Here is an 18824-nt window from a genome sequence, read left to right as displayed (position 1 = left end):
AGGGTGAGAGCAACCTTTGCACGCCACACGGCTGTTTTTGGCTCTCTGAGAGTTTGAAGCTTCGTATTGCTCTCTTTTTTGGAGCCACAATGTTGGTACTTGGTTTTTTAGATAGCTTAAATAATAGAGTTTTTGAAGTAATGAAGAATTTTAATAAATAATATTCCATTTGCTTATTATTTGAGCTAGAAAAAAAAACTTACGAACTTACGTACTATCACGAACTAGTAGCCGTTTACCTTAGGTTCTAACTATACGTTGCAATTTAAAAAAAAATCATGCTTTTAAATGCGGTTTTATGCGAAGCAGCCGGAGGAGGACCCTATTAAGTTTAATAAAAAATAATTTATTAACGGACTATAAAATAAATTAAAAATAATTTCGAAATGTTACTAAAGTAATTTAGGTAACCTCAACGCTTGCGGCCAACTATGCTATTCGAACCTAAGTGTAAATTTCTAAGGCTGCATGGGTTGCACCATCTTACTTTAACTTTGACAAACGTCAAAATCTGTCAAATTCCATACAAAAAATGCCGGTTGTCGTTATAGTTAAGGTCAAAGTTAGGTGGTGCAACTCAGCCTAAGTAAGTAGGTAGACTTACGCTGTTTGCGTTAAAGTTGGCCACGGTGTTGACTTGGTCGGCAGGCGGGCACTGTCCGTCATTGAAGATGACTGGTCCTCCGAAGTTGTCCGGATAATAGAAGCAGGCCTCCTCCGAGTGATTCCTCTGTAGGTAGTACTGTTGGCGGAGGACTTGCACCTCGGCCATCGCAGCGTTGATTGCGGTATCCGATTCGGTAGACAGCGATTGGCTCCTACTTAATTTCCAGCTGGTCACTGAAATTGTATTTGTGTTTAAATACGATTCAATCATCATCAGTTGCACAGCGTGCTATGGAGAGGGCTATGCTCGGTGTTTCTTTACGAGATCGAATCAGAAATGAGATCTGTAAACGAACTAAAGTCGCAGACATAGCTCAACGGATTAGCAAGCTGCAGTGGTAATGGGCAGGGCACATAGTACGCAGAACTGACGGCCGATGGGGCAGCAAGGTTCTGGAGTGGAGGCATCGTACCGGAAAGCATCGTATTTTCAGCCATAGAACGTCCACTGCTGATGAACATAGGTCTCCACCAAGCGGCCATTGTGGAAATCATTCGGGGAGACCTATATTCAGCAGTGGACGTTCTATGGCTGAAAATGATGATGATGATCATCTAATTTACCATCATCATCATTTTCAGCCATAGAACTGGAAAATGGAGTATTTAACCTATATCTCCAGGGTTGGGTAAGAAGATAAAAAAAAGATTCTTACCACGACGTGTTTCTTCATTAACATTTGTACAAGAGTACACGAGGGAATAGCTGGTGTAATCAGTATCCAGGATCCAGTATGGCACATCTCTTGTTTCTGAAACAAAAATATATAAATGCATTATTTATGTATTTGTAGACTTTTGCCTAGTGCTGGGCATTTTTCATTCTTGTAGGTAGCAAGATTTTGAGTTGTATCAACAATTAAGTGTTCGTGAACGTGTAAGAGTAGACAAATGGAACAAAATAGTGCAATGTTCCTTCAGATTCTCTTAAAGTTCGCGTGAGATAAATTGCCAATTTCTGAAACTCCAAGGAAGTGGTGGGATATCATCTACTATTATTCAATGCGAACTATAGCAGCCATACCTTATTCTCCACCATTCTCATACGTCTTCCTTTTTTTTCAAGCAAGAGCTGAAAATCAGTGTTCTGCTCATTTTTAGAGCAGTATCTACACTGACCTCTCTGCTTTTTTGCATCGCTGCGGCACACTTACACCTTAGCGCAGGATTTTCTTTTTTTGTTCCTTGTAATGTACTATTTTTCTTGCTACTGTTGTGTTTATTACTCTTACTTTTTGCTTAGTGTGTCAATGTGTTTTGCAAATAAACCTTACTTTATATCCATATATCTACCTATCCTTAATGAATTTACAATTACACTTACGGCCAGATCCAGCAGGGAAGGACACGACGAGCTTGCCTGAGCCGTCAGTGTAGGCAGGAACGGCTGTGGCCGACACGCTGGCTAGCTCCTGATCAACGACCTGCGTGTTCAGAACCTCTAACACTCCTCCGTTAGGGGTGTACGTGGCTGTGTTGCAAGTACCCGTCTGGAAGTTAGCTGGGTAGCTCTGGATGTCATACCATATGCCTTGGTACTGGAATGGAGAAGAATGTTATTGTAGCTGCAGGAGCACGACTCTCTCGAATTTACCAGGTGCCAATATCTCAAGCCAACGCCAAATATTATGGGTAGATGATGTTAGAAATGGGTTCGTCACAATAGTTCAACTTCGACGAGGATCGAAGGATGACTGAGGTATTACTTATTTATTAAATAAATTAATAGTTGAAAAGACTAAAACACGCTTTAATTACTGCACTAAAAGGCCAAATTTCCGCCGTTTCGTTTAGGAGTTCCTATGGACACCTCTCGACTTCATCATCAGGACCCTGGACATCATCTAGCACTAATGTGCTCGAAAAGAAAAATCCAACGAACCCAAACTTGATGCGATTCCGCCATTTCGTTTAGGAGTTCCAATGGCCACCTTCCAGTCCCATCATCATACCAGCTCGATGGTACCATAATATTGTATTGTCATCTAATCTACATATAATTGCCAAGTTTCATGATGATATAAGAATTAGAAGTGCGTGTAATTCAGATTCTTAGATTCCATTACATAGTTACATACACGACGACCCTAATAAAATGAAGTGTAAAAATGAAGTGCGTGTTAAAAATTAAGTGTAGTACCAAGGTAGCATTGAAGTTGGAGACGACAGTGACATTGTCATCACACTGTCCCCTGAAGACGACAGCACTACCGTCGGCCTCTGGGTAGTAGAAGCATGCTTCGTCGTTTTGCTCGACACTCATGAAGTAGCGATCATCTAGGACGTTCACGGTGTCCATGACTTGGTTGATAGCAGCGACCGCGTTAGCCGACAGAGACCTCTCTCGGGCGAGTTTCCAAGCCCACACTGCAATGATAAGTTTCCCTCAGTAAAATGAAAAACTAAGGCCGGCAATACACCGACCGCTTGATCAGTTGCAACTGCTCGAGCGGTTTGTGTATGTTCGTCCATAGAACTCTGCAGTTCACTGTGCAGTCGACAGCTTGAAGCTGTCGACCCTGACTGCTTCAAGCGGTCCGTGTATTGCCGCTCTTAGGGTGGATTTGACCAAACAAGAGTAAATATTAATCTCAGAACAAATCGTCAGTTTTAACATATTTCCCATACTGAAACTGTCAATGTGCCAGTTATACCAGGAGTTATTCTCGGATAAAAGTTTGGTCGAATCGGGCCTTAGGCTGACATCACACGGACTGCATCGCAGCTACCGCGCGCGGTCGATATATTTAACTGCATGCAGTTCAACTAATAATGTACGTTCAACTGCACGCGGTCGGCTGCAGTCGAGTGAAGCCAATATCAACTCCTTGTCTCTTTGAGAAAGTCAGCAGACAACTGCATGCAGTTGAATATAGCGACTGCGTGCGGTTGTTGTGGTGCAGTCCGTGTGATGTCAGCCTTAGTAGCGGGCCTTAGCTTATTCTTATGATTACCTCTTCTTTGTTCTGCGTCAATATTAACACAGCTGTAGACCAAGGCATAGGATAAGTAGTCTGTATCTAGGATCCAGTACGGCGATGGTGTAGAACCTGCAAAGGAAACATAATTATTTCCTCTGATATCAACCCAATAAACAGACGTAATGCTCGTATTCACAAACGATACTTGCTTAAGTGAAGCAGCAAATCGAACGCACAGCATTGAATAGAATAGAATAGGATTTTATTCGAAAGAAAGAAATACAAGCAGGCAAGACATAGGTACATAATGAAAGAGATACACAAATGGACAGATAGCTGCTTGTGCCCCTCTGTCAGAATAGAACTCCGTGATTGGTTCGTGTGTCACCCAGTGCGTCCACGCGCACTGTGAGACTTGGTGAATACAGGCGAAATTGTACATTTTGCAAGTTGACATTACAGGCTAAAATTGCAAATGCTAAAGAAGTCAAAGACTTACTGGTAGGGAAAGTGACTTCCAATTTCCCAGTGCCGTCCGTAGCCGCAACTGCGACCCCATTCATGGTGAATAGAGTCTCGTTGATGACTTGGGTGTTAATGACGTCGACGTTGCCGTTAGTGTTGAGGGCGTAGTTCGCTTCGCTGCATTCCCCGGTTTGGAACTCCGTGTGATAGACCTCGATGGCTCGCCAGCGACCCAGATACTAAAAGATGATGGCCCAGCTTAAGACTCAGGTTTCGAGAAAGGCTTGAAATGACTAATGCCTGTTTTCACCATCAATTCCTAATTTTTAACTGACCCCTATGGTAACGCAACAGGAATTTTGTTGTTATATTTGTGTTGGGATTGATGGTGAAAACGGGCATAAGTGTCCTAATGAGAGCTACAGAAATAACAAATTGGTATCATGTGTGGTGAATGTCACTCATTTTGTTTACAAAGTAACATAATAAATTCTAACAGCTCAATCTGCTCAATCGATAATGTTAAAATGTGGCGTGGAAGTTACCAAGAAGCTCCTGGCGTTGTAAATATTTTATGTATTGTTTTTATACATATATTGTCTGATGCCTATAACTGGTATCATCAGATTCAATATCAAATGTATCATATCCCAGAACATTTCTATGGGGTTTTTGTCATCTGAGTCATTTGAGTTATCTGCAAGGTACCACAACGTACGAGGTACTACTTACGTTATCTAACTTTTCTGTATGAATGCTAATATTGAGTGTCTGATTATTAACAAGCGTTAAGGCATAGTTATTAATGTCGGTACATGTCGAGTAAAGCTTGAACCACATCAACGCGTGCAGATCGCCATCACCGGCGTGATCATAGGCCAATGAAGCTTATTCGTTCGTTCGTTTCAGCCGAAAGACTGCTGGACAAAGGCCTCCCCCAAGGATTTCCACGAAGAAATGAAGCTTATAGACCCTATATTGAACAGATTGAACTGTCCTACACGTGACATTGACAGCGGGGCGCCACCGTCAATACCGGATCGCTGATTCCGAATTTTGCCATGTTGGAAACTATACAGTTGAACGACGTTAACGACAGAGGGGCCTCTGTCAATGAGTTTGGTGGGACAAGTCAGCTTAGGTCATCTATCAGAGTGATTCTTACCGCGGCGGCGTTGAAGTTTTGCACAACTGGTATATCAGGGTCGCATTGTCCGGGGAAGACGACGGGTTCTCCAGGCTGAAGGTCAGGCATGAAGAAGCACGCCTGGGCCGACTGGTCGATGACCTCGTAGTACTTGTTCTCCAAAACATCGATGGAGGCAATGGCTGCGTCGATGCTCGCGGCAGAGGCGGTAGACAGGCCGTCCCTGCTTCTGCTAAGTTTCCAGCTGAACACTGCAAGGATAATGGTCGTTTAGATCTATTTTCAACCGACTTCAAAAAAAGGAGGAGGTTCTCAATTCGACCCGTATGTTTTTTTTTTTTTTCTATGTTTGTTACGCGATAACTCCGCCAATTATGAACCGATTTGAACAAATCTTTTTTCAGCGTATAGGTAATACCTCAAGGGTGGTCCCATTTAAATTTAATAATAAAAAAAACAACCCCCAAGGGTGGAAAATTGGGGATGAACTTTTTTATACGCAATATCTCCGCCGATTATAACCCAATTAGAACGATTACTTTTTTGTTGAATAGGTATTATCAAAAGGGTGGTTTCATGCGAATTTGAAGAAAATATTTCACTCCCAAGGGCGGAAAATTGGGGATGAACTTTTTTATACGCAATATCTCCGCCGATTATGAACCAATTTGAACGATTATTTTTTTGTTGAATAGGTATTATCAAAAGGGTGGTTTCATGCGAATTTGAAGAAAATATTTCACCCCCAAGGGTGGAAAATTGGGGATGAACTTTTTTATAATATACATTAAGAATATTATGGTCTCAATGTACTGCCTACCTTCAGTGGTAACATCAAGGTAATAATTAGTTAACTAAAAAGCAAGAAATAAGTTAGATTTTATAAAAAAAATAAAACCGACTCCAAAAAACCTACACTAAAAAGTAGAATAATAATTACTAATTACCTACTTATTTATTAGGACGAATTATTAATATTTATGTAGGTATACCATGATTGATACTTTTGGAGTCGGTGCAGGCAAACTTTACATGTTTCATAATCTTGGCACCGACTCCAGAAGTATCAATCATGGTATACCTACATAAATATTAATAATTCGTCCTAATAAATAAGTAGGTAATTAGTAATTATTATTCTACTTTTTAGTGTAGGTTTTCAGTTAGATAAATCATCATCATCATTTTCAGCCATAGGACGTCAACTGCTGAACATAGGCCTCCCCCAATGATTGCCACAATGGCCAGTTGGTGGCGGCCTGCATCCAGCGCCTTCCTTGTGGGTGGACGTCCTTCGTTACGTTACGCTACGTTAGATAAATGATTGTTGATAATTGCGTCTAAAATATGATAATATGGGTTATACATATAATGGTAATATTTTCATCATTTGCGTACAGTCAGCGTCAAATAGTTCGTGACACCAAATGTAGCCAAAAAGTCCGCAACACGTCTTTGTCACAATTTGTCAACTTTTTGGCCACTTTGGGTGTCACGAACTACATATTTGACGCACCCGGGTGCCAACCCATGCTACGCCGCCACTGATTTGACGCTGACTGTGCGATGAAAAAATGACTCATCTATAGGTACTTATAATAAATCTGTAGAGAGCGAGAGGTCAATTCTGTACATGAAATATATTTTCAAAATAACTATCAGGGGGTGATTAGTGATCGATACTGATGCCAAAAATGCAATCAGTAAAATTTTTGTCTGCCTGTATGTTCCTTATGGAAACAAAAACTACTGGACGGATTTTAACGAAACTTGGTACAATTATTTTTCGTACTCTTGGGCAGCTTATAGCATAGGTACTTAGGAATTCCCACGGGAACGGGAATTAACGGGAAAATCCTCTTGTATGAAAAATCTAAACCGCTTAAGTTAGACGCTTGAAATTTGGCATGCAGGTATCTTAGTAAATTTAAAGCTTAGTTACAACAGGATATTGCAAAATTCCCACGGGAACGGGAGTTAGCGGGAAGAAACATTTGTATGAAAAATCTAAACCGCTTAAGTTAGACGCTTAAAATTTGGCATGCAGGTACCTTAGTAAACTTAAAGCTTAGTTACAACAGGATATTGCAAAATTCCCACGGGAACGGGAGTTAGCGGAAAAAAACATTTGTATGAAAAAATCTAAACCGCGTAAGATAGATGAAGGGGGTAAAACGGGATCCACGCGTACGAAGTCGCGGGCGGCCGCTAGTTACAGCTAAAGTTTTTACTGCTTCAATAAATTTATGAAAACCTCTAAAATGCTAATCATAAACATATTTTTTTCAAAATCTCTATAAAATTATATTATTATCACATTGAAAAAAACATACCTCTCCTGTAGTCCATGTCGTTGACGGTTTCTTCGTCCACGCAAGCGTACGCGAGGGCGTAGTTCGCGTAATCCGTGTCCACAATCCAGAAGGGAATGGTTATGTCTAAAACATGGTCATGAAATGTAAATAAATCTTTTAAACTAATTAAACTGAGTTCTTAGTGCTTTCACATTTAGGCGACTTTAGCAGCGCGACAAACGCGCGACAGACGCGCTGCCGATAATTTCATACTATGTTCACATTATAAAAACGCCACTGCAGCACTGCCGCGCTGCTGTGGCGCTTCTCACGCCCTAATATGTGAAAGCGGCCATAATTCAACGAGAAAAGTTATACCTGTGCCATTGGAGTTGATGGTTATGCTCAACCTAGCGCTACCGTCGGTGGATGTAAAGCTCAGAACTCCTGCTGTTTGTCCAAGAGCAAGGTCGCTGACAGACGAGGAGATCAGGTCCAGGGTATTGCCGGCACCAGAGCTGTACTCGTGGCGGACGCATTGGCCCTGCTGCTGCTCCTTGGGGTAAGCCTGGATTTCGTGCCAGATGCCTTCGAACTGTGAATGAGTTAAACATACCATCAGGAAAGTGACGTGACAAGGCTTAAATGTAAAACAGCTACGGACACAATGTCATATTCGTACGGAAAATCCTCAACGATTTTAATTATATTTATATGATAAACAAGAACAAAAACTGCATGAAATTCGATTTGTTAAAGACGACTTTGGGTATCGCCTAAATCAAATGTTGATCTAGCTATCCAAGGAAAGACATTGGTGCTGCGCCCTTGTTAATTAATCAATACTTTGTACATTCCACAAATAACAAATACTTACCAATGTCATATTGAAGTTCGGTACAACCGGGATGTCGTTGCTACATGTTCCGGGGAACCTCACGACCTGGCCAGGCTGAGGCTCGGGATAGTAGAAGCAGCCCTCTGGGCTCTGGTCCGCGGTTCTGTAGTACCGGTCGTCCAGCACTTGCACCTGGCTCACTACGTTGTCGATTTCCACTGCAGAGGCATTAGACAGCTGTCTGGACCTGCTCAACTTCCAGCTCCAAACTGAAAGTAGATGATTCATCATAAAGGACCCCTTCCTCCACAAGTACTGCCACGAGGTACATACTAGGTACTCTTATAGATTGTTTATGAAATACTAGCTTCCCGCCCGCGTAGAATTTTGTCTGTGACAGAAAAACGTTATCGCATGCGTCTCTGTTTCAAAAACCGGGAAAAAACCTATCCTATGTGCTTTCCCGGGACTCAAACTATCTCTATGTATTTCATCAAAATTGGTTCAGCTTCAGTGGTTTAGGCGTGAAAGCGACACAAACAGATAGAATCCAAGTACTGCCAACATACCGTTCTTGTATTCTTCATCCTCTTCAACACAAGTGTATACCAAGGAGTAACTATCATAATCTGTGGCGAGCACCCAGTATGGAGTTACACCTGCAAGAGAAATAGAAGTGTAAAATGGTGGACCAACTAGCAACAGTAATCAATTAAAAAGCGAATAGAAGATATTAATGAAATGACACATGTGGTAATAAATTCCAGATATACCTAGTTCCAAAATACTGAACTGTCCTATCCATGACATTGACAGCGGGGCGCCACCGTCAATACCGGATCGCTGGTTCCGATTTTTGCCATGTTGGAAACCATATAGTTGAACGATGGTAGCGCCCCCCTGTCATTGAGTTTGGTGGGACAGTTCAGCGTGGGTCATCTATAGTTTTGACAGTCAGTTATCTGACTTTAAGAGTCATGAGTCATGACAGGCGTCTGACATGAGTCCATCGACTTGTCCAGAAGGTTTATGACCGATGTAGGGAGAACAACAACACACCAGGAAAGCAGATAATCTTACCAGGAGCTCCAGGGAAGGTCACCTCCAGTATGGCGGACCCGTTCTCAGAGGGAACGGGCACAGCTAGACCTGTGATCGTGTCCAGGGTCTGGTTGATCACTTGAGTGTTGAACACGATGACGCCGTTGTCCCCTAACGTGTACTCGGCGTTGTTGCAGGTACCCTCTTGGAAGCTCGAGGGGTACCATTCGATGTTGTGCCATACACCCAAGTACTATACACAAATAGATGGGTAAAATGTTAAACTGTCGTTAGGGCAGATAAGGTTTATGGTATAATATGCAATTCCTTTTAGCTATCAAATTAAGATGGAGTGCAAGCAAGTTTCGTTCCAGAACGTGTTATTTCACAAGCAAGAGAAGATGATGCGGTAGGTAGGTTATTAAGATCAGTGCTGAGTCTGATTGCTCAAACTTCATAAATCCGTGGCAATTGTAAGTATTAAAATGATAATGCCTCCCCAACCCGACTGGCCAGGTGTGAGGAGCTTTTAGTAAATTAGAGAGGGTCGTCCTCGTGCATTGGAAACTAAATAGATGATGATGATGTTTTTTTCACAAAACCTACCCTAGCAGCATCGAAGTTCTGAACGACAGCAATGTTTTGGTCGCATCTGCCTCTGAAGCGGACTGGTCTAGTAAAATCAGGTTCAGGGAAGTAGAAGCACGCTTCTTCGGAGCGGTCGACTTGGTAATAGTAGCGTTGGTCGAGGACGTTGACGGTGTCAATCACTTGGTTGATTGCGTTGTTCGCATTCTCTGTGAGGCTACCTGTCTTACTCAGTTTCCAGCTCCAGACTAAAAAGGTAAATCAAAATTGAAATTATTTAATTTCAGTAAATGCCTTTTAGAGGATTTAAGGATTTATTAGTATCTAAACAATTTTGTGTATTATTGAATCTGCTACAACATAATGCAAGATAATCATCTGTTATTTTAAATATGTTGGTACGTATTGTCAATAATAAAAAAAATTGCTTGGTGCAGCAAATACTGACCACATTAACTTTACTAATGTGTGTACTGTGTACCGTAATGAGTTCTTAGTTTCTTTACCTGCTCGTTGATCAGCGTTTAAGTTGCGACACGAGTAAACCAACGAATAAGATGTATAATCCGTGTCGAGGATCCATAAGTCACTTGGTGTAGGACCTAAAAATGGGAAAGAAGAGAAATTTTAGTAACGAAACTGATATCTTTAATCATAACGTTCACCTAAGGATCAGACGCATAGCATTGAAATTAATATAAACCGCAGTAAAATACTCACTACTAGGGAACGTGACCAGAAGTTTTCCGGAGCCATCATCCGAAGCAACTACAGCAGTTCCACTGATGCTGCCCAGGGCCTGGTTGACCACTTGCGTGTTCCTCACGCCGATGACGTCATTATCGCCAGGAGTGTAAGTTGCGTCATTACACGTGCCGCTTTGGTGGACCGATGGGTAAGACTCAATGAGGAACCAACGGCCGATGTACTGGAATAATTTTAATCGATTAGAAGAAAGTAAGGTATTTTATAGCTGATTCCACGTAGCAGCGGCAGACAAGATAGCATAGCTTTTATCCTATGGGGAGATTGTGCATCGTTTCATCGTTTTTTATTTATATGCTAAGCTATCATGGCAAATATTTGTAGATTCTGAAAAACTACATTACTAAAAATGACTAAGAATATGAGGCACTTACAGCTGTAGCATTAAAGTCCTGTACTACAGTTATGTTCTCGCACTGTCCTGGGAAGACGACCTCTTCTCCGGGAAGTAGCTCGGGTAAGAAGAAGCAGGCATTGTCGGATTGGTCAATGTCCTCATAGTACTGCTGGTCTAGCACATCGACGTTTGCAATCGCGCTGTCGATAGCAGCGTTGGCGTTTGCGGACAACTCTTTGGTTCGACTCAACTTCCAACTGTACACTGCAATCACAGGTTCCAATATTTAAAATGTCATCACACGTAAGGTCAAAATTAGATTATTTTTTTAACTTGAACTCCATTTTTAGTTCATTTATATAGCAAAACTATCCAAGCATTTATATTTACCATATCTGTAATCCTCGCCGTCGTTTTCGCAAGCATAAGCCAAAGCATAGTCATCGTAATCGGTGTCCACGATCCAGAAGGGAATCTGTATAACTGAAAAAAATATTATAACGTTAAAATACGTAATAGTGACAGTACTTCACTATCACTCTAGATTAGGTTATGAATAAAAACGTTATTATAACAGTGCCACGAATGTCTTGGTGTAGTGGAGGAACTACATGGCGTGATGTTGATGATGGCTAATAAGAATTCTAATTAGTATAACTTACATTCGCCTTCAGTTTCGATGGTGATGGTCATCTTCGCGCTGTTGTCGGTGGAGTTGAAGGTTAAAGTGCCGTTGGTGATACCCAAAGTCTGGTTGATGACGTTCAGGGATACGAGGTCCAGAAAGTTGCCATCGCCAGCGCTGTACTGGTGGTTCACGCAGTTCCCTTGTTGTTGCCTTTTGGGGTACGCCTGGATTTCGTGCCAGATTCCTTCGAACTGCAAAACGTTTAAATTAGAGCTGGTATCCTTAACTGAAGATGAAGACGAGTTTTAGAGCATCGAGACATTATCATCATAATGTGGAGCACATTTCTTACCAGTTTATAACGTTACAGATAGCGTGATAAAAATTTCGCTTTCACAAACTTCAGAGTCACTTGATCGATATGGTAAACGGTTTATACTGTAAGCATTAAGTGTGTCTTATCACTTGTAGACTTTTAATATGGAGTAAATCCTTACCATGGTCAAGTTGAAGTTTTGTTCAACTGGTATGTCGTCGCTGCACTGTCCCGGGAACCTCACGGGCTCTCCAGGAACATGTTCGGGATAGTAGAAGCAGGCTTCGGCATCGTGGCCAGGGGTACGGAAGTACTGCTGGTCCAGGACTTCGATATCACTCATGACGTTTGCAATGATTGTTGCAGCGGCAGCGGGCAATTCCCTTGTTCTGCTGAGCTTCCAGCTCCAAACTGTATTGAAGGAAGCAAAGGATTTAGTTTATCATGTTTCATACGGGTTCTTCTGCTATTGCAACTACTAAGCCTACAATCAGTCTTATGTAGTAATAATCGGGTTTTTGAACCGCAATAGTCATTTAAATAAATAGCTGTTCATAAATATAATATCATTTTTTAGGCTGTAAAAAACCACAACTTCTGCACTAGGCATAGCTGTATGTAGTGTGTGAGCATTGTATTGAAGTTGCTAGTTGTCTGTAGTAGTTTGTTTTAGTTTGTTTGTTTGCTTTTCATTTAATATTAGTCTCATTTAGCACACTTTCTGTGTGTTAGTAGTAGTTACCTAGATAATTAGAATTCTGATTACCGGAATTCTAAACAATTGTATGAGGATGCCTTAGCTTTCATCTCAGAAACTACAAGTGCGAGTCTCAAATTTTACATGGGGGTTCCTTTTAGAACGTAGGTGCTCACTAAGACAGGATATTGCGAAAGTTCACTCCTAAGGGTGTAAAACGGGATCCACGGGTACGAAGTCACGGGCTTTAATAAAATAGGGTCTCCGAACGATCAAGCGGGTGGATTCTGATTGCATGCTTACCTTGCCTGTAGTCGTCGTTAATGTTCACACATGTGTAGGCTAGTGAGTAAGTAAAATAATCTGTTGACAGGATCCACAGTGGAGTGGCAACAGTCATACCTGAAATTAAAAGAATATGGTATGGTAAAAATGAAAAAGTACGATGTAACATAAATTAAATTAGTTAAATCAAAACGCTCTGTGTAAAGTTGTAAATTAATATCTGACCAAATCTAACACAAGTGTAATATTGCAGTATTCTAACATGAATGAAAAGGGTATTTTACCATTAACATTGGGGAAGGTGACTTGCAACTTGGCGCTCCCGTCGGTAGACGCCACGACGGCGAATCCGTTGATGGAGTCCAAGGTCTGGTTGACCACTTGGGAGTTCAGGACATTAACGACTTCATCACCAAGGGAATACTGGGCAGTGTTGCAGGAACCGCCTTGGAACGCCGCAGGGTATAGCTCGATGTTGCGCCATGTGCCTAAGTACTGAACAGAAAAAATATTGTTCAAGTTGTTTGAATAGTAAAACATTCAGGTGAAACTATCTCGGAAACTATTCTTCTCGTGGATTCCATATACTAATGTAAGTAAATTATAAATAACTTGAAAAATCAGACTGCCTAAGGCGGAAAGCGAAAGGTATGTTATGTTAGTTTATTTTGGGTGTATGAAAAAGGGACTATTTTTCAATTATAAGAGTAGGTATTCAATTCAAGGCCTTCATTATGTCTCAGTTTTATTCAAGTAAGTAAGTGCAATTGATATTCTTACGTCGGCAACACTGAAGTTTTGCATAACTTCGATGGTGTCATCGCACTGCCCCCTGAAGGTGACCCCGTTGGAGCTGAAGTCAGGTACTGGGTAGTAGAAGCAGGCCGCATCAGAGTTGTTGACAATCTGGTAGTAGCGGTTGTTCAGGACCTGCACGCTGTTAACCACTTCGTCGATGGCTTCCACGGCAGCTTGAGACAGAGTCCTCGTGCGGCTCATCTTCCAACTCCACACTGAATGAACGACAAAATGTCAACGCCTCTTGGCGCAAAAACAATCACAACAGACACAATGATTTTTTGGTAAGTTACAAATGAGTGAATGTGTCTGAATCATAAAGTTTATATTATGTCAACGTGAAATTATGAACTCTGTCAGTTTATAATATAACGCGTTAGATTGTAAACTAACAGTGGGTTAGGTTAGGTTAGATTGTAATTTAACTACGTCAGATTATAATCTGACGGAATTCACAATTTTACGGTGACATATGCATACTTTTGGTTTGAACACTGTTTTTCATTATTAAATCTTACCTCGTCTCGTCTCTTCATCGATGTTCGAGCAGGAGTATACTATTGAATATGTGTCATAGTCGGTGTCTAGGATCCATAGTTCTGCAGGATCTGGAGCTGAAATTTGAAAAAAAAAAAATTAAAGGAGGTCTATTTTATTCCAATAAAAAAAAAATTAAAGGCACCACAAAAAATAGTTGTTTCTATAGAAAAGTATTTGTCCGATTGTCCTGAATTTGTGGTAGCCCAAGCTATATTGAAACGTGTCTAACTGCCCCGATACATAGAGGCACATACTAATGAAGAATTTGAATTTGGAGAATAATTTGATTAATTATATCAAGTCTCCTTCTAAAGCTGCCATTTCATCATCATCATCATCATTTCAGCCATAGGACGTCCACTGCTGAACATAGGCCTCCCCTAATGTTTTCCACGTTGATCGATTGGTAGCGGCCTGCATCCAGCGCTTCCCTGCTACCTTTACGATGTCGTCGGTCCACCTTGTAGGTGGACGTCCTACGCTGCGTTTTCCGGTACGCGGGAAGCTGCCATTTATTCTTATAAAATAAAAGACAAAACTCTTACTGCTAGGGAAGGTGACAGTCAGTTTGCCGGTTCCATCGGCACTGGCGACGGCTTGGCCGGTGATGGAAGCCAGGTTCTGGTCGATGACCTGGGTGTTCACCACCGTGACCGTGCCAGCAGTTGCCCCGGGGCTGTAGTTCGCTTGGTTGCAGGTGCCGGTCTGAGGATCGGCGGGGTAGCTCTCTATGAGGCGCCAATTACCTAAGTACTGGAGAGAATAATCAAGTTTAGATTTTAACTCATTTACACATTTTGAGACGTGTTCATATTTAGATTAGCAAGTACATATTTTTAGATTTTCCTTTTCCTACTGAACTGCAACGGGACTATTCACACCCCTCGTTCCCACCGCTGCAACTGCTGTGTAGCCAGGATCTACAGCTTGACCGCCAATAAGAACCCAGCAAGAGAAGGTCAAGTTTGTCTCCGGGGGAAAGTTAAGCTGTCATTGGACCCGCAACGAAACTGATTAAGTTAGTACTGAACAGTAGTTAGCAAATGCTTGAGATTTGTTTGGGTTCTGATTCTGATTTAATTAAAAGTGACTGATAATAATATTCTTCTTACTCTTGTTGCGTTGAAGTCCTGTACAACAGTGATGTTCGGGTCACACTGACCGACCAGAATGACGGGCTCTCCAGGTGCCAGTTCTGGTAAGAAGAAGCAAGCGTCCAAAGATTGGTCGATGGACTCATAGTACTGCTGGCCCAAAACCACCACATCCGCCATTGCACTATTGATGGAAGTTACAGCGTTTGCTGAGAGACCTGATCTTGTTCTACTAAGCTTCCAGCTGTAAACTGAAAAATGGATAGAAGTTTAATATTTCCTACCAAGAATAGTAGGCAAAAATTGATGCTTCCTAATATAATCGCAAACCAATCGAAAAGTGGTCGAAAAGCCCCTTTTTTGTATGGAGTTTTGACGGATTCGATTTTCGATTCGATCAAAAAGTGCGTTTTGTCTAGGGGGGCAGATATTAAGCTGAAAAAGCTTATTACTTACCCGCTCTGAAGTCGGCGTTTCGGTTCACGCAACTGTAGGCCAGCGCGTAATCTTCGTAGTCAGTGTCCAGAATCCAAAAAGGTATGGTTATGACTGCAAAAATATAATAAACATGAAGAAAAACAACTGTAAAACATCCGAACGGTTCAAGGGAGAGGAATAGAATAGCAAAATGTGAAAAATGTAACGTTAGAAGAGAATTATTTAGCAAGTTGTACCTTCTCCGTCAACATTGATGTTGATCTCCATTTGTGCACTGTTGTCAGTAGAAGTAAAGCTCAAGACGCCATCAGAGACTACCAAAAACTGATCGACGATTTGAGAAGATGTCAGGTTGAGGGTGTTCAGTGCTCCAGAACCGTATTCGTGGCTGACGCACTGGCCCTGCTGCTGGTCCTTGGGGTACGCTTCGATTTCAAACCAGATACCTTGGAACTGGAAATGATTGCATGGTTAATTTATTATGTAAACTAGCTTTCCGCCCGCGGCTTCGCCCGCGTGGAATTTTGTCTGTCACAGAAAAACTTTATCGCGCGCGTCCCTGTTTCAAAAACCGGGATAAAAACTATCCTATGTTCTTTCCCGGGACTCAAACTATCTCTATGCCAAATTTCATCAAAATCGGTTGCGAGGTTTAAGCGGGAAAGCGTAACAGACAGACAGACAGACAGAGTTACTTTCGCATTTATAATATTAGTTGGGATAGTTGGGATGGGATAGTTGGGATTGGTCCTAGTTTGGTTAGAATATTATTCGTGACGTCAGATGACACAGCCGACGCGAAGAACATTTATTGAATTGAGTAGCTGACCCCATGATCCAGAAAAGATTAATTCTCCTTACGAGAACAATATGTATATTAGAGAAGAAACTACAAACAAAACATTAGAGCTCATCAAAATATTATAAATAAATATCTTACCAGAGTCAAGTTGAAGTTCTGAACAACGGTTATATTATCGCATTGTCCGGGGAAGACAACCGGGACCCCAGGTTGTGGTTCCGGATAGAAGAAGCACGCCTCGGTGGATTGGTCTACGGGTACCAAGTACCGCTCATCTAAGATGTCATAGGAGCTCATGACTGCCGCAATTTCTGTTTCTGCTGCAGCGGGCAGTTGCTTCGTCCTACTCAGTTTCCATAGATTAACTGAAATGTAGAAAAATTCGTTGAGCATCAAGGCCTTTAAATAAAAAATATTTTTGGCACCACATCTAAAACCCACCTTGTTTTTCGTCATCATTAGTGTTGGTGCAAGAGTACACGAGCGAGTATGTAGTGTAATCCGTATCTAGAATCCAATAGTCTGTCGTAATTGTGGCTGTAATGGCAAAAAAAATATAAGCACAATGGAAATACTCGTACATTAGGATAAAACAACTTCAACAAGAAAGTTTTCGTTATTTGAAACAGCCAAGTTATATCCAAATAAAATCTAAAAATTAAACTGTCAGAAAAATATTTTATACTGGTAAAGAAATATTTAATAATAACTAGACACTTCGCAACATTATCATCTTAAATTCGTATTTCTGACCAAAAGCACAATAAATGAACTTTTTAGATCGCTTATTTGAGAAATGTAGTTAATATTAATTTTCATCACTTTAGGACCAAAGCTCCCAAAATTGGCTGAATTGTTTGGACATGAAAATATATCAGACAGATGGTGCATTTTTAGTATGGCTTGGGTATTCAACACTTACCATTGGTGCCAGCTATGGGGAATGTAACATAAAGCTTTCCGCTGCCATCAGTGGAAGCCACGACGGCCTCTCCTATCGTAACATCCAGAGACTCTTCTAGAACTTGGGTGTTCAGGACATCGACCACCAAGGTCTCCAAGTCCAGGGTGTATTGGGCATTCCTACATGTACCAGTTTGGAACACGGAGGGATAAGATGAGATGTCGTGCCAGATGCCTTCGTACTGTAAGGAAATAGACAAATAAGTTGATGCTGCTGGAATTGGGTTTCATTTTAAGTATAATCTTTTTAGACAGGACCATTCCCAGCGCTGCAGCTCTTGCTTAGCCAGGATCTCCAGCTTGGAAACTTGGAATGCTTATATCCAACTGTGAACTTAATTGGTTAATGATAATTATGAATTAGTCTTTAATAGTACTTACAGCCACCGGGTTGAAGTTTTGGACTGTTTGTATGCTTGAATCGCACTGGCCTCGGAATACCACGGGTTTGCTTGCATCCACTTCAGGGTAGAAGAAACAGGCTGAATCTGTTTGGTTAGTGGGTTTGTAGTACGCGTAGTTCAAGACTACATCTGAGGCGACGACGTTGTTTACCGCTTCTTGCGCCGCGGGCGTGAGCTGGCGGGACCGGCTGAGAATCCAGCTCCATACTGGAAAAAAATGCAAAATTATAATGGATCTAACTTGTTAAAACGAGTAGGTAAAGCAACCAAAACTTAGACAGAATATAATAAAATTATAATAAAAAAAAACTTTTTTAAAAACAAGCTTTATCCTGAAATGCAGTTGTACTAAAACGAAAAAAATAATTGTATGCTTGGTTCAAAGAATTTCGAAAGCTTGTATCGCGCATGGAATTTATTCCTCTTTTTTTCTGTTTGCGCTACAAGCTTTCGAAATTCTTTGAACCAAGCATACAATTATTTTTTTCGTTTTAGTACAACTGCATTTCAGGATAAAGCTTGTTTTTAAAAAAGTTTTTTTTTATTATAATTTTATTTTACACTTTTTAGTTGTATCTCAATTTCTGGGTCATTATTTAGCACCAAAGTGCTCGAGAAGTCGAATCCAACGAAACCAAACTCGATAAGATTCCGCCGTTTCGTTTAGGAGTTCCTATGGCCACCTCCTGGCTCCATCATCAGGACCCTGGACATCATCTAGCACCCATTCTTTTTTCATTGTACGTCAATGATATCCCTAAATATCCGAATACGGATTTAGCCCTCTTTGCGGACGA

The 18824-nt window shown here is 41.3% G+C and overlaps 1 protein-coding gene across 1 annotated transcript in view; it reads right to left on the bottom strand.

The window, feature by feature from the left end:
* LOC135080516 (uncharacterized) overlaps positions 1-18824 on the bottom strand; it is a 39872-nt gene that overhangs the window by 11799 nt on the left and 9249 nt on the right. Inside the window, exons 7-37 of the mRNA XM_063975158.1 lie at positions 18005-18234; positions 17583-17805; positions 17102-17197; positions 16799-17025; positions 16095-16311; positions 15877-15969; positions 15439-15671; positions 14872-15079; positions 14305-14400; positions 13769-14001; positions 13273-13483; positions 13007-13105; positions 12188-12417; positions 11725-11941; positions 11453-11545; positions 11100-11326; positions 10681-10888; positions 10467-10562; positions 9979-10208; positions 9412-9625; positions 8901-8990; positions 8371-8600; positions 7872-8088; positions 7533-7637; positions 5218-5450; positions 4087-4291; positions 3621-3716; positions 2807-3033; positions 1991-2204; positions 1323-1418; positions 605-840 (exon numbers count right to left, since the gene is read on the bottom strand). Of these exons, the coding sequence (XP_063831228.1) occupies positions 605-840; positions 1323-1418; positions 1991-2204; positions 2807-3033; positions 3621-3716; positions 4087-4291; positions 5218-5450; positions 7533-7637; positions 7872-8088; positions 8371-8600; positions 8901-8990; positions 9412-9625; positions 9979-10208; positions 10467-10562; positions 10681-10888; positions 11100-11326; positions 11453-11545; positions 11725-11941; positions 12188-12417; positions 13007-13105; positions 13273-13483; positions 13769-14001; positions 14305-14400; positions 14872-15079; positions 15439-15671; positions 15877-15969; positions 16095-16311; positions 16799-17025; positions 17102-17197; positions 17583-17805; positions 18005-18234 (5630 nt within the window). The remainder of the gene's footprint in view (positions 1-604; positions 841-1322; positions 1419-1990; positions 2205-2806; positions 3034-3620; positions 3717-4086; positions 4292-5217; positions 5451-7532; positions 7638-7871; positions 8089-8370; positions 8601-8900; positions 8991-9411; positions 9626-9978; positions 10209-10466; positions 10563-10680; positions 10889-11099; positions 11327-11452; positions 11546-11724; positions 11942-12187; positions 12418-13006; positions 13106-13272; positions 13484-13768; positions 14002-14304; positions 14401-14871; positions 15080-15438; positions 15672-15876; positions 15970-16094; positions 16312-16798; positions 17026-17101; positions 17198-17582; positions 17806-18004; positions 18235-18824) is intronic.

This window comes from Ostrinia nubilalis, chromosome 18, assembly GCF_963855985.1.
Source record: "Ostrinia nubilalis chromosome 18, ilOstNubi1.1, whole genome shotgun sequence".
Taxonomy (NCBI): Eukaryota; Metazoa; Arthropoda; class Insecta; order Lepidoptera; family Crambidae; genus Ostrinia; species Ostrinia nubilalis.
Note: the sequence above shows the minus strand (reverse complement) of the source record. Positions and strands in the feature narration are given on the sequence as shown.